This window comes from Piliocolobus tephrosceles, chromosome 18 (genome assembly GCF_002776525.5).
Source record: "Piliocolobus tephrosceles isolate RC106 chromosome 18, ASM277652v3, whole genome shotgun sequence".
Taxonomy (NCBI): Eukaryota; Metazoa; Chordata; class Mammalia; order Primates; family Cercopithecidae; genus Piliocolobus; species Piliocolobus tephrosceles.
In genome coordinates this window covers 58,264,972-58,278,123 of record NC_045451.1, presented here as the reverse complement: position 1 = coordinate 58,278,123, position 13,152 = coordinate 58,264,972, and the positions used below count along the sequence as shown (strand labels likewise).

General features: G+C 40.7%; 1 protein-coding gene across 2 annotated transcripts in view; it reads left to right on the top strand.

Moving 5' to 3' along the window:
- LAMA3 (laminin subunit alpha 3) overlaps positions 1 to 13,152 on the top strand; it is a 271,772-nt gene that overhangs the window by 98,000 nt on the left and 160,620 nt on the right. For both annotated transcript variants that reach the window (XM_023207778.2, XM_023207777.2), the window contains exon 12: positions 2,012 to 2,146. In XM_023207778.2, the coding sequence (XP_023063546.1) occupies positions 2,012 to 2,146 (135 nt within the window). The remainder of the gene's footprint in view (positions 1 to 2,011; positions 2,147 to 13,152) is intronic.

Below are 13,152 nucleotides of genomic sequence, written 5' to 3'. Positions count from 1 at the left end.
TAATTATTGTATTAGAAAAAAATAATTCCACAACGTTGTTACTAACCTTTTATTTGAAAAATTAAGGGTTTAGGGCAAAGGGATTTGGCTGCTTTTCATACTAACTACTATTTTAACCCTTGTAGAAAATCTTTCCAAAATGCATGAGACTTTCCTTCCTTGGTAAGTAGGGTGGACTCAGTTGAATCTTCGAGTCTTTTAGGATCTTCCTTAGGGGACCGGTTGCAAATTTAGATATGAATGTAATTTATAGAAATACAGATGCTTTCAGGGCCAGGCGTGGTGGCTCACACTGTAATCTTGCACTATGGGAAGCTGACGCAGGTGGATCACCTGAGGTCAGGAGTTTGAGACCAGCATGGCCAACATGGTGAAACCTTGTCTCTACTAAAAATACAAAAATTAGCCAGATGTGGTGGCGCACGCCTGTAATCCCAGCTACTCAGGAGACTGAGGCACAAGAATTGCTTGAAACCAGGAAGCAGAGGTTGCAGTGAGCAGAAATCGAGCCACTGCGCTCCACCTGGGCAACAGGGTAAGACTCTGCTTCAAAAAAGAGTAAAAACTAAAAAAAGGAAAAGAAAAAAGAAATAGATGCTTTAAATATGTGATTGGTTTGAATATATATGCTAATCCAGGACATACTCTGAAAGTTGCTTTTAAAATCGTTCTCAGCTTGTATTTTTAGTATAATAGAAAGAACATGGGCTTTGAAATCTGACAGTCCTGGGTTCAAATTCTGACACTGCTTCCCTGGCTGTGTGACCTTAGGCTATTTAATTAACCTTTCTGAGCATCTTTTATTTTTTCATCTATAAAATACTCACCTGTCTTACAGGCTCTTATTTGACTTAATTATTATTTTTGAGCAGTATCTATTTCCCAAGGAATACTGTGCACTGGCCCTGGGGGCCTGTGGCGAGTTCTCACTAAGTGTCCAGTCTGCTGGGTGATTTACTTATGTATTTCTGGTTCATAAGTCACCCCAAAACTAAGTAGTTTAAAAGAACAAGGGTTAGTCCTCTCAATTGTTTGAGTTGGCTGGGCAGGTCTTCTGCTGGACTTGCTGGAGGGTCTTCTGAGGCTGGATTTAGCTGGGACATTTGGGAGTCTCTGTCTTTGTGGCCTTTTGTTCTCAGGGAGGCCAGACTGTGTCCCTCCACGGTAGTCTCAGGATTCCTGGAGGGCAAGAATGGAAACGGCAAGGCCTGTGGTGACCTGGACTCAGAAGTCACATGACAATACTTACACCTCATTCTAGTGGTCAAAGCAAGTCACGGGCCAATATACGATCCCAAAAATGAAAGCGTTGTGAAAGAGAAGCAAAGTTAAGATAGAGAATAAAAGGAGGAAAGTGGGGGCCATTTATGCCGACTGGTCAGGGGGACCTTCTGAGGAGCTGATGTTTGAACTGATGCCTGGTGGATGAGAAAGAGTTGACTGTGCTAAGAACTAAGGGAAGTGCGTACCAGGCGGAGGGACTGGCCTGAGCAGAGGTCCTGAGGTGGGAAAGCCCTGGATAGAGGTACTAGAAGCAGCCTGACTGTGGGAAGGCCAGTGCTGGGAGGGTTAAGTGAGACGATCCAAGGGAAGCCCCTGAAGTCTGGCATGTAGTAAGGCTGAATTGATGTTAGTTTCTTTTCTTCTAAAAATTAGAACGAAGAAATATGTTTAATTCATGACTGTCACGAGATGGGAATCTATTAAATTGAAGTTATACTTTACAAAGCTCAGCTTTAGAGGGAAAAGAAAATGTTTCCACATGAATAGATGTTAAAAGAATGGTTTGCAAATGAATGCCCATCCCTACATGTTTTTTTTAATGATATGGCTGACCTTTTGTGAATTTTTAAAAATTTCCCTTCAAGATGTAGTCTTCTGAGTTAAGAATGTGTAATAGCCATAGATAATTCATAATCTATATTTCCATGATGGAAACCTAGAGGAAGGGAGAAATTAAGAAAGGGATGGAAGATGGAGACCCCTTCTGAAAATTTCCTGTCTTCCGCAGGGTGTGACTGTAATCTGAAAGGCGTTCTCCCCGAAATATGTGATGCCCACGGACGGTGCCTGTGCCGCCCTGGGGTTGAGGGCCCTCGATGTGATACCTGCCGCTCTGGTTTCTACTCGTTCCCTATTTGCCAAGGTAAGTGGGCAAAACATAGCATGTTCATAATCAACCCCTCCAGATAAATTTCCTCCTGAGGAAACGCAGATCTTTCTGGCAGAGCTGTGTGACTTGCAGTTTAATAAATGAGCCCCTGGCTTATATATGGATGTTACACGTGACTGTCCTACCTGGACCTTGTCATCTCCCTTCTTTCCAACCTTACCCTGCCTCCTCCCTGGTAGTTAAGCACATGGACTCTGAAATAATCTGTTTGGGTTCAAATCCTGGCTCCCGAGAGGAGGTGGTATCTGAACAGCATTTAGGAACCTGCCACCACTTCTCAGATTCTGTTAGGGTGGGTCTCTGGATGCCAATAGGGTTTGCAAATTGGAAATGTGTGAATAAGGTTAAATTAGTAAGATGGGAAGGTGGATGAGAGAAGGATGCCGGATGTTCTAGAAAGAGGGGACAGCGTGTGCAAATCATAGAGACATGAGACCACAACCGCCCCCTCTTCCCCACTTGTTTGTATCCTAGTATCCCATCCTAGCAAGAGTCGCTGAGGGGGATGGAAGGTGGGAGGGGGAGGTGTCTGGTCCAGTCCCTAGAGCATGGCAGGTATGCACTCAACGTTTCGTGAGTGAACACATGAATGAATGAATTTGCCCAAATTATTCTCCCCTGCCTCCTTTCTACTGTCTGACATTATTCTTCTTTCTGCAGACAATGGTGTAGGGGAAGGGAGAAGAAAGATGAGAAGATTATTATCAGTCTGGGATCAAGGCAGGAAATAAAACACCACTTCAGACACTATAAACAGAAAGAGATTTACTATAGGTAATTAGTTGCTAACCCAGAGGAGTTATTAAGAGCCAGAGCAGCAGGTTCTAGGCTGGGCTTCCAAGGAGGCCTCTAATGGAATGGCTGGGTTTTAATCCCAGACTGCCATGGCCCAGTGCAAGGATGGGAGGCCCGTGGTTGGTACCTTCATCTCTTGGCATCCAGGAAGCCAGAGACAGTGCACAGCTGCATAAATGCTCCACCAGCTACAGGATGCAGCCTCCTCCTTATTTCCCATCTGTCTAATCTTATTCACACACTTCCAATTTGCAAACCCAATTGACATTCAGAGCCCTGCCCCAACAGAGTCTGAGAAGTGCTGTCTTTAAGTTTTCCAGCCTCTGAACACTGGAGGAGTTTAGAATAGGTATTAGGTCATCTCACCTGCAAGGTCAGCCACACTAAGGAACTGTGAGTGTAAAAAACTCCCTCCCCTAAGCTGGAGGACAAAGTAGTGAAGAGCAGGGGTGGCACTAGCTATCAACTTGGGCAAGTTACTTAACCCCTGTGTTCCTCAATTTCCAAAAAATAGTGCCTGTCTCATAATTCATTGTTGTGAAGGTTACATATGTACTGACAGGTAAAGCTGTTAGAACTGAGGAAGTACTTGTTTGTAAGTTAATATTCACTTTCACCTTTCTTCTCCTGACCTATACTTCCCTCTGCATCATTTTAAGAACTTGTAGTGTCAGTTCCAGCCGTCTCCCTGTTTGCTTAAATGCCTGAATCCCATACCCCAAACCTTTCCTTTACCTTCTGGGTCCTGGCATGCAAAACATTCTTGTGGCTGAAAATATCTCAAAGGTTTTCTTTTTTTCCTCCTCTTTACCAGCCACAACTTTGAACTCATTCTGATAGAATGAATTACAAATATTCTAACTTAGTCATTCATATGGACAAAGCTTGTGTTTATAGATACAAACATAATGAATAATACAACACTTTAAGAATGCTCTTTTCTACATTTCTCCACTACTAGAACTAATTTATTTTAAGGTAGGTAGAAAATGCATGAATGTATTCACGATAAAGCAGAGGGGAGGAAGGACTTCCATAACAACAGAGTAGGGAGCTTGGTAGATACTCTTTACAGTAAAACAGAAATTTAACCAGTGAAAATATTTTAAAAAATTGTTTGAAGTCTCTGTTAATAGTCATAAGAGCATATAGCAAATGAAGAAACAATTACTTAACAACATTTGAATCTAGGTAAGAAATGAGTCTCTGTTACATTTCAGCCATGACCCCCTTCATTATCCACCCTCAACTCTGTTTTATAGAAAATCTACCCATATGTGTTGCCAAGAAGATGGGCACTCTCTTTACCCTGTACCCCAGTTTGGGGCTATGGTTTGTTTCATTTTGGTAGGGGCAGGCCACTGATATTTCTCATCCTTCTGCAGTCCTGTATAGCAGAAGCCCTATTCCAGGTGGGCTCAGCAAAGAGGACCAGCTCTTTCTTACCCACCACCCCTCCCCTGTAGGGTAGGAGCTCTAACTTAGGTACTTCAGGGTGAAAATTTTGGGATCCCAATCACCCCTACCCAAGCTGGCTCATAGAATAGGGGTCCATGGTGGAAGAGGAAAACTGAGAAGACTACGGCACCACCTCCACCTGTGTCCACTTGTAGAGCAGAGCAGAGCTTCAAAGAAACAGGGAAGTGTGACCCATACATAGGGGAAAAAGAAGACAATAGAAACCGCTTTTGAATGCGACAGATGGTAGTCTTAGAAAAGACTTTAAAGCAGCTATTATAAATCTGTGTAGAAGACTAAAGGAAATCATGGTTAATGAATTAAAGGAAGGTGTGATGACAACATTTCATTGAATAGAGAATATCGATAAAGAGATAGAAATTGTTTCACAAAATAACCAAGTGGAAATTTTGGAGTTGAAAAGTATAATAACTGAAATGAAAGATTCACTAAAGTGGCTCAACAGTAGATTGGGCTAGCAGAAGAATCAGCAAACTTAACGACAGATTGATGGAGATTATGCAGCCAGAAAACAGAAAGAAAAAAAGAACGAAAATAAACGAACAGGCGGTGGTCAGTGGCTCATGCCTGTTATCCCAGCACTTTGGGAGGTTGAGTGGGGCAGATCACTTGAGGTAAGGTGTTTGAGACCAGCCTGGCAAACATGGTGAAATTCTATCTCTATTAAAAATACAAGAATTAGCCAGGCGTGGTGGCAGGTGCCTGTAATCCCAGCTACTTGGAAGACTGAAGCAGGAGAATTGCTTGAACCCGCGAGGCAGAGGTTGCAGTGAGCCGAGATTGCACCACTGCACTCCAGCCTGGGCAACAAGAATGAAACTCTGTCTCAAATAAATAAATAAATAAATAAATAAATAAATAAATAAATAAATAAATAGAACCTGGGCAACAAGAATGAAACTATGTCTCAAATAAATAAATAAATAAATAAATAAATAAATAAATAAATAAATAGAACCTGAAAGAAATATGGGATACCATTAAGCACAACATATGTGTAATGAGAGCATCAGAAAGAGAGGGGAGAGAAAAATGAATAGAAAAAAATAGTCAAAGAAATAATGGTGGGAAACTTACCAAATTTAATGAAAAGCCATCTATACATTTAAGAAGCTTAATGAACGCCAAGTAGCATAAATACAGAGGGATCCACAGCCAGACTTATTATAGTTAAAATCGTAGTTAAAATTTTGAAAGACAAAGAGAAAATCTTGAAAGCAGGAAAAAAGACTCATTATATACACAGGAACCCCAGTTAGAATAACAACTGACTTCTTATTAGTAACAAGAGAGGCAAGAAGGCAGTGGGATCATATATTCTAAGTGCTGAAAGTGGAAAAACTGTCAACCGAGAATCTTCTGTCCATCAAAGTTACGGTTCATGATCAAGGCTAAGTAAAGGCTTTCTCAGATGAACAAAAAGTAACAGAATTCACCCAACCTGACTTTTAAGAAATAATAGAAATAATAAAAGATGTTCTTAAAGCTGAAACAGGCATCAAACAATAATTTGAGTAACATGTAAAAATTACAAAAGACAGTATAATTGAATATTTTTATACATTCTTCTCTTGACTGATTTTAACAAAGTATACAAGCTATATATACAATATATACGTACGTACATAAATATTGGGCCTATAGCATATAAAATTGTAATATGTTTGACAGTAGCACAAAGGAGATGGGTGAGAACAAAGCTGTATTGAAGTAAGAAAATGACACAAATCTATAGGAAGGAAGAAATAAAGAGAACTAGAAAGGATAAAGAGAGTTCATAAAGACACTCTATCAATATATGCTTGCTCTGCTTTCTTCTATCATCTTCCTTAGAAAACATAGATTATATAAATTAATAATTATAAAAATGTGTTGCTGGGTTTTAATATATAGAGACATAATATGTATAATAACAATAGTATAAAAATGGTGGAGAGGGAGTGGAGCTACATAGGAATAAAAGGTCTATTTTACTGGAACTAAATCAATATAATACTGAAGTAGATTCTTTTTTGTAAGCCCTAGAGTAACCACTCATATAATAATTCAAAAATGATTAAAAAGTCATTAAACGGAATACAAATTACACTAGAAAATATCTAATACAAAAGAAAGCAATAAAGGGCAATAAAGGAGGAATAGAGGAACAAAAAATACATGAGATATATGAAAATAAAATGCAAAATGGCCAAGGTAAATCCAACACTATCAATAATAACGTTAAACATGAGTGGATTCAACCTCATACTATAAATAAAAATTAGTACAAAATGGATGAAGAAACTAAATGTAAGAGCTAAAACTATAAATCTCTTAGAATAAAATAAGGACATAAATCTTCATGACCATAAATTAGGCAATTGTTTCTTAGATATGACAACAAAAGCACAAGCAGCAAAAGAAAAAATAGATAAATTGGACTTCATCAAAGTTAAGAACTCTTGCACTCCAAAGGACACTGTCAAAAAAGTGAAAAGACAAATAATAGAATAGAAAAAGTTATTGCAAATCATGTATCTGATAAGGCACTAGTATCATATACATATGTAATATATAAAATCTGGATATATTATTATAAAATAATCCACATATATGGATATATTATTATTTTTACAACTCAATACTTAAAAATTAAAAATAATTAAAAAGACAACCTAACTGAAAATGAGTAAAGGATTTGAATAGACATTATCTTCCAAGAAGATATACAAATGGCCAATTGGTACATGAACAGATGCTCAACATTATTAGTCATTAGGTAAATGTAAATATAAACCACAGTGAAATACCATTTTATATCCACTGGAAAGGCAGGCAATAACAAGCATTGGCAAGGATATGGAGAAATTTGGACCCTCATACACTGATGATGGGAACCTCATACACTGATGATGGGAACCTCATACATTGATGATGGGAATGTGAAATAGTACAGAGGCTCTGGAAACAGTTTTGCTATTCCTGAAAAAGTTAAACATAAAGTTACCATGCTACCCAGCAGATCCACTCCTCAGTGTATATCCAAAAGAAATGAAAACACATCCACACAGAAACTTGTATATGAATGTCCATAGCAGCATTATTCAAAATAGCCAAAATGGAGAAACAACCCATATGCTCAACTGATGAACAGATAAATAAAATGTGGTATATCCATATGATAGAATATTATTTAGCAATAAAAAGGAACGAAGTACTTAGGCATGCTACCACATGAATAAACCTTGAAAACGTGATGCTAAATGAAAGAAGTCAGTCACAAAAGTCACATGTTGTGTGATTCATTTATATGAAATGTCCAGGATAGGAAACTTTATAGAGATTGAAAGCAGATTTGTGATTGGGAGTGAAGGTAGTGGACAGTGTGGATTGGCTGTTAATGAATATGGGATTTCTTTTAGAGGGAATGAAAATGTTCTAAAATTAGATTGTTTCAAAGGTTGCACATCTCTGTGAATATATTAAACAACATTAAGTTGCACACTTTACACTTTAAATGGGTGAATTATATGGTATATGAATTTTATCTCAATAAACTTGTTTGAAAAAGATAAGGCAGAGGTGGGAGGTGGAATCCCAACACACTAAAGAAGGGATCTTCCTCCCCAGTCAGTTGTCAGCCTTATCTCTTTGTAAATTTGATGCTCATCTCTTTTATGTTTTATAGTGATGATCAAATAATGTACATTTGAATTCCAGAGTTAAAAGGAATTGAAATCACAAGTACTTATTTTATAGCAACCATTCTGAGACCCAGGAGAATATGTAGGGAGTAGATAGTTGCAGGGTGGTGAGTAGCACCCACATTTTTTTACTCTCAGCCTGGTATACAGCAGGAATTCTATTCTATTCTTTAAACCCCTTCCTCACCTAGTGATCTAGGACATCAAGAAGCATGAGGGCTGTTCTTCTAAGGCTGAGCTTTTCATACTGCAGTTCACTGTCCATTAGTGGATAGAGAAATCAATTTAGAGGGTATGGGCCAGCATTACAATGAAATCGAATAGAATAAAAATTATTAGAATGCATCATAAGTAGTAGAGAAAATAAACCTCTTGCAAAGTTCTTGTTCATAGTTATTTATATTTTGCTAGATATCTCTATCATCTATTTGTGTGTGTGTGTGTGTCTGTGTTTATTGGGTTATAATGTAAAATGTATTCTTTACTGTGAACGTGGCTAAAATGTTTGGAAACTGCTGTACTAAAAGATCCTGAAGGATTTTATCTGCGCTTCTGAGTATGGGAAGTAGTTTGCCGCTTTCCTTTTCTGAGTAGTTTGTCACTTTTATTCTGCTCTTTGGTCTTGTGGCTTCAGACTCTCAAATAGTTATAACCTGAAGTCATAGAACATTTGGGTGAATTTACTCTCATTCAGCTGGAAACTGTTGCTCAGTAATTGCAGCAATAATCTGATGAATCCGTTTTCCCCATGAAGATATTCCTATGCCAGTATACACTGCATAATTCCTTCCTAAACCTGTTTGAGGGGCAGAAAGCACTCTGCCTTATTTTTTACCATTATCTATGAAGAGCAAGGACCAAAGAGATAAACATGAAGAACTAGTTTGAGGTGCATGTCCTGTTTTATCTTTAATCCATCTTGTCTTTACTATTCTTCCTTAAACCCTGCAAGGAGAAAGGATGGTATAAATTTCAAAGTCCTATAATCTTTACATAACTCAGAGTGTGGAGACTTCAGTCTGACCTTACCAATAAGCTACCTAGAAATGTAAGCAGCAGACACAGTTACTTTTTAAAGATGTTTGGCTTTGATTAATAGGTTGAGCTTGGGGTCCTTTGTCAGGGGGAAAATGATAGATAATTGGGATTTCACAAATGTGTATAATAGGCCAGATGTAGTGGCTCATGCCTGTAATCCCAGCACTTTGGGAGGCCAAGGTGGGTGGATCACTTGAGGTCAGGAGTTCAAGACCAGCCTGGCCAACATGGTGAAACCCTGTCTCTACTTAAAAAAAAAAAAAATACAAAAATTAGCCAGGTGTGGTGGTGCATGCCTGTAATTCCAGCTTCTTGGGAGGTTGAGGTGGGAGAATCGCTTGAATCTGAAAGGTAGAGGTTGCAGTGAGCTGAGATCGCACCACTGAACTCCAGCCTGAGCATCACAGACTAAGAATCTGTGTAAAACAAACAAACAAAAAAACAAACAAATGTGTATGATAATCTGCCTTTCATTAGAGTCACTCTTTCAAATGAGAATCATCTGATATTCTTCATATGAGTAGTAAAGAAAACTGCTTGAATTTAAAAGTAAATACAAGGAAAATATTTAAAAACCACCCATATCACTCTTTTTGAAAATGTTAACATTGAAGTATTGGCCCTGAACAATGATATATACAAAATTCCAAGGCCAAGTCACCACATGCAGATTTTCAAAATAAATGTCCAATAAAATAAAACAGTTTTATTTTATGACACTCTAGCCTCTCACACTCAAAGGATTATGAAAAGGTTAGGAGAGTGGAGGAGAGAGAATCTGGGAGGGGGTGGGTATCTGTGGAGGAAACTGTTGCCGTGAACTCTTTACCCTTCTTCCTCGCCTCAGAACGCACGAGGGGCCTCTGATGTGTCTTAGTCCATTTGGTATTGCTGTAACAGAGGACCTGAGATTGGGTAGTTTATAAAGAAAAGACTTTTATTTAGTTCACCATTCGGCAGGCTAGGATCTTCAAGAGCATAGCGCCACATCTGGCTGGCTTCTGGTGAGGGCCACATACTGGGGCAAAACATGGTGAGGTGGAGCGGTGAGTGAGCATGTGCAGAGATCACATGGTGAGAGAGGATGCAAGAGAGAGAGAGTCCAGGAAGCCAGACTCACTTTTATAACAACCCACTCTCACGGTAACTAATCCAGTCCTGTGGGAGCAAGAACGCAGTCACTGTCTTTGGAGGACATTAATCTGCTCGTGAGGAATCCACCTCACGACCCAAACACCTCCACCAGGCCTCATCTTCCAACACTGCTGCACTGGCAATGAAACTTCAACATGAATTTTGGCAAGACAAACCACATCGAAACCATAGCATATGGGATGCCTCAGGAAGGGCAGAGGTGCTTCCGGCCAGACTTCGGCTTGGAAAACCCAAAGGCTAAGAGCTGGATGCTTTTTTGCTTGAGGCAGCACAGGGAGAGTGTTTCCGTGCTGGGAATGGCCTGTGCTTAATGTGCTGGGGCAAGGGATGTGTAGGTGTTTCCCACAGTCAAATGTGGGGGAATCCAGGTGCGTGTCTTAGTTCCTGCCCGATAGGTCTGCTCAGAGACATCAGAAGATCCTACCCAAAGCAGCTGAAGTTTTTGTCCAGATGCCTGTTTTAAAATAGAGAGTATTAATAGGAAATTGGGGGTTCAGTAAGGACAGCAGACTGGGAGACAACTGCTATTGAGAAGATACAGTTCCCAGAGGAGGGGCAGAGCATGCTATACGGGCCACATGGAGAAGCGTCAGAGTTGGTTTGGAGGCAGAGGGAGGGGAAGGAACTGTAGACAGAGCATTTCCATAGTAAGGAATGGGCAGGGATAGGCAGGTTTAGGATTGGCTAGTTTGAATATTTCAATGGGCGCTGGGACATAGAGGCTGACCCTAGTTGTCTGGTACCTGGCCCTGGGGTGATTAGGGCAGGGAACACCAGAGTATGAGAGCTGGTAAAGGAGGCAGTGGGGCTGTGCTCTGGATTGGCCAGTGTGCATTCTGAAGGCAGCTCTCTGGAGGGTTGTTTATTGTCTCTGGGAATTGGCTCACCCTGGGAGGGGCAGTCCCTCCAGGGTCAGCAAGGCCCCAAGATTTCAAAGCGTCAGAAACAGAAAATAAAAGAAATGGTGAGTCCAATGCCCAGGGGCTGAAGCAGTTGTGGGCTGAGGAGAGAGTCACAAGCAACAGAAATAGAGAGGCTTCCATCCCTGGAGGACAAGGGAATGGCAGGAGAGTGGTGCTCAGCAGACGACCACCAAGAGACCCTACACAGCATCCTTGGAAGAAGAGCCAGTTTGAGATTAGCATAGGGCTGGTCCAAGAACAATTGTGTGGGGAAAAGCTCTTTCCTCTAATTGTGGTTTTCCTCCACTCTTACACCGCAACAATCATCAACACAGAAAAAATGTCTGTGACCAAATGTGTGGGGGTCTTTCCCCATCACCAAGCAGCAGCCACCAGCCAAGTGTCCTCCAATTCAGTTCTGACACTGCTTACCTGAAGACAGTGCCAGATCCCACAGGTTGAGGGCTCAGTCCCTCCTTCCTTCACCATCAGCTGCAAGCCTGGGCCTCTGGAACATCTGACAGAGCGGCTTCAAGTTGGGGTTCCCACAACCCTCCTTTGGATTCAGTTAATTTGCTGGAGTGGCTCACAGAACTCAGGAGAACACCAAATTACATTTACTGGTTTATTATAAAGGATTTTGCAAAGATACAGATGAAGAGACATGTAAGACGAGGTGTGAGGGAAGAAACTGGGAGCTTCCATGCCCTCCCTGGACACCACTCTCCAGGAACCTTCACATGTTCAGCTGTCTGGAAACTCTCTGAACCCTGTACTCTTGGGTTTTTCAGGAAGCTTCCTGACTTCAGCATTCCTTCCCCCAGGGTATGGACTTGACCTTCTCTGGGAAGAGTCTTAAGACTCACAATCACAAAGATGGGGGAAGATTAGTGTCCTGCCTTGGGGCAGGTTAAAAGAGGGCAGTCCCAAGGCCTCACACACCCAACATTATAACAAAAGACTGTAACAAGTACTATGGGAGTTACTAGCCAGAAACCATGGGCAAAAACCACTGTATATCATGACACCACAACAGTTCTTTCCTCTTCCCTATTCTTGCTCCCCCACCAAGTTGAAGCCAGCTGTGGGGAAAGAACACCCACTCCCACCCCCAGCCCACTCCTACCACCCACCTCTCCACCTTCCCTGCCCACTGTGAGATTTTGGTCTGAATCAGGTCTGAGCTGGAGGACAGGAGATTCGCCTTTAAACTGGATTTCTACTTACTTTCTGTTCTCTTACCTAAGAGTGTGCTGACAAACCCTACAACTCCTAGAGTTTTCATCTAGGTGCAGGGAGACAGTCACCCACACTACAGAAAATTGAAAAGGGCCGTGGGAGTTAGTTGACAGCAGGAGTTGTGCTTGTTGAATACACTAATTGTCTAACAGTCAGTTGCATCTCCATGTGGCTTCATTTACCATGGCTTCCTTAAAGGGACTCCATGATTTTGATTTGTTTCTAGGGAATTCTATTATTTTTAATATTCTGCTTATATAAGTGTAGATTTCCTTAAAAACCCACAAACTCTCAACATTATTTTCACAAAAATCCCGATTTTTAAATGTATGTTATAATTCTTTGACCTTCAGCAGAGTATTATTCCCATCCAGTTAGAATTTGGTTATGTGGCCATGTATCTGGAGCAAAAGTAAAAACCAAGCAGTTAGGTCCCCACTGCCACAACCTCTGTCAAGTGGAAAAGCACAGCTCCAAAGATGCATACAGAAGGAATCCCATAGGCCCTCTCGCAGCCTAGTCTCCCCCTCCCTTTTAAAAAAATAATTGTTTTAAATTTAGTTATTTGTTTTGCAAGCCAATTGCAAATTAGAAATGTCTTGTTTTTCTAAGACCAGCCAAGCCGGCGCAAAAGAACCAGCGGGTAGGCAAGTGTAACAGCAAAACTGCACAGTTTATTTTGGTAACC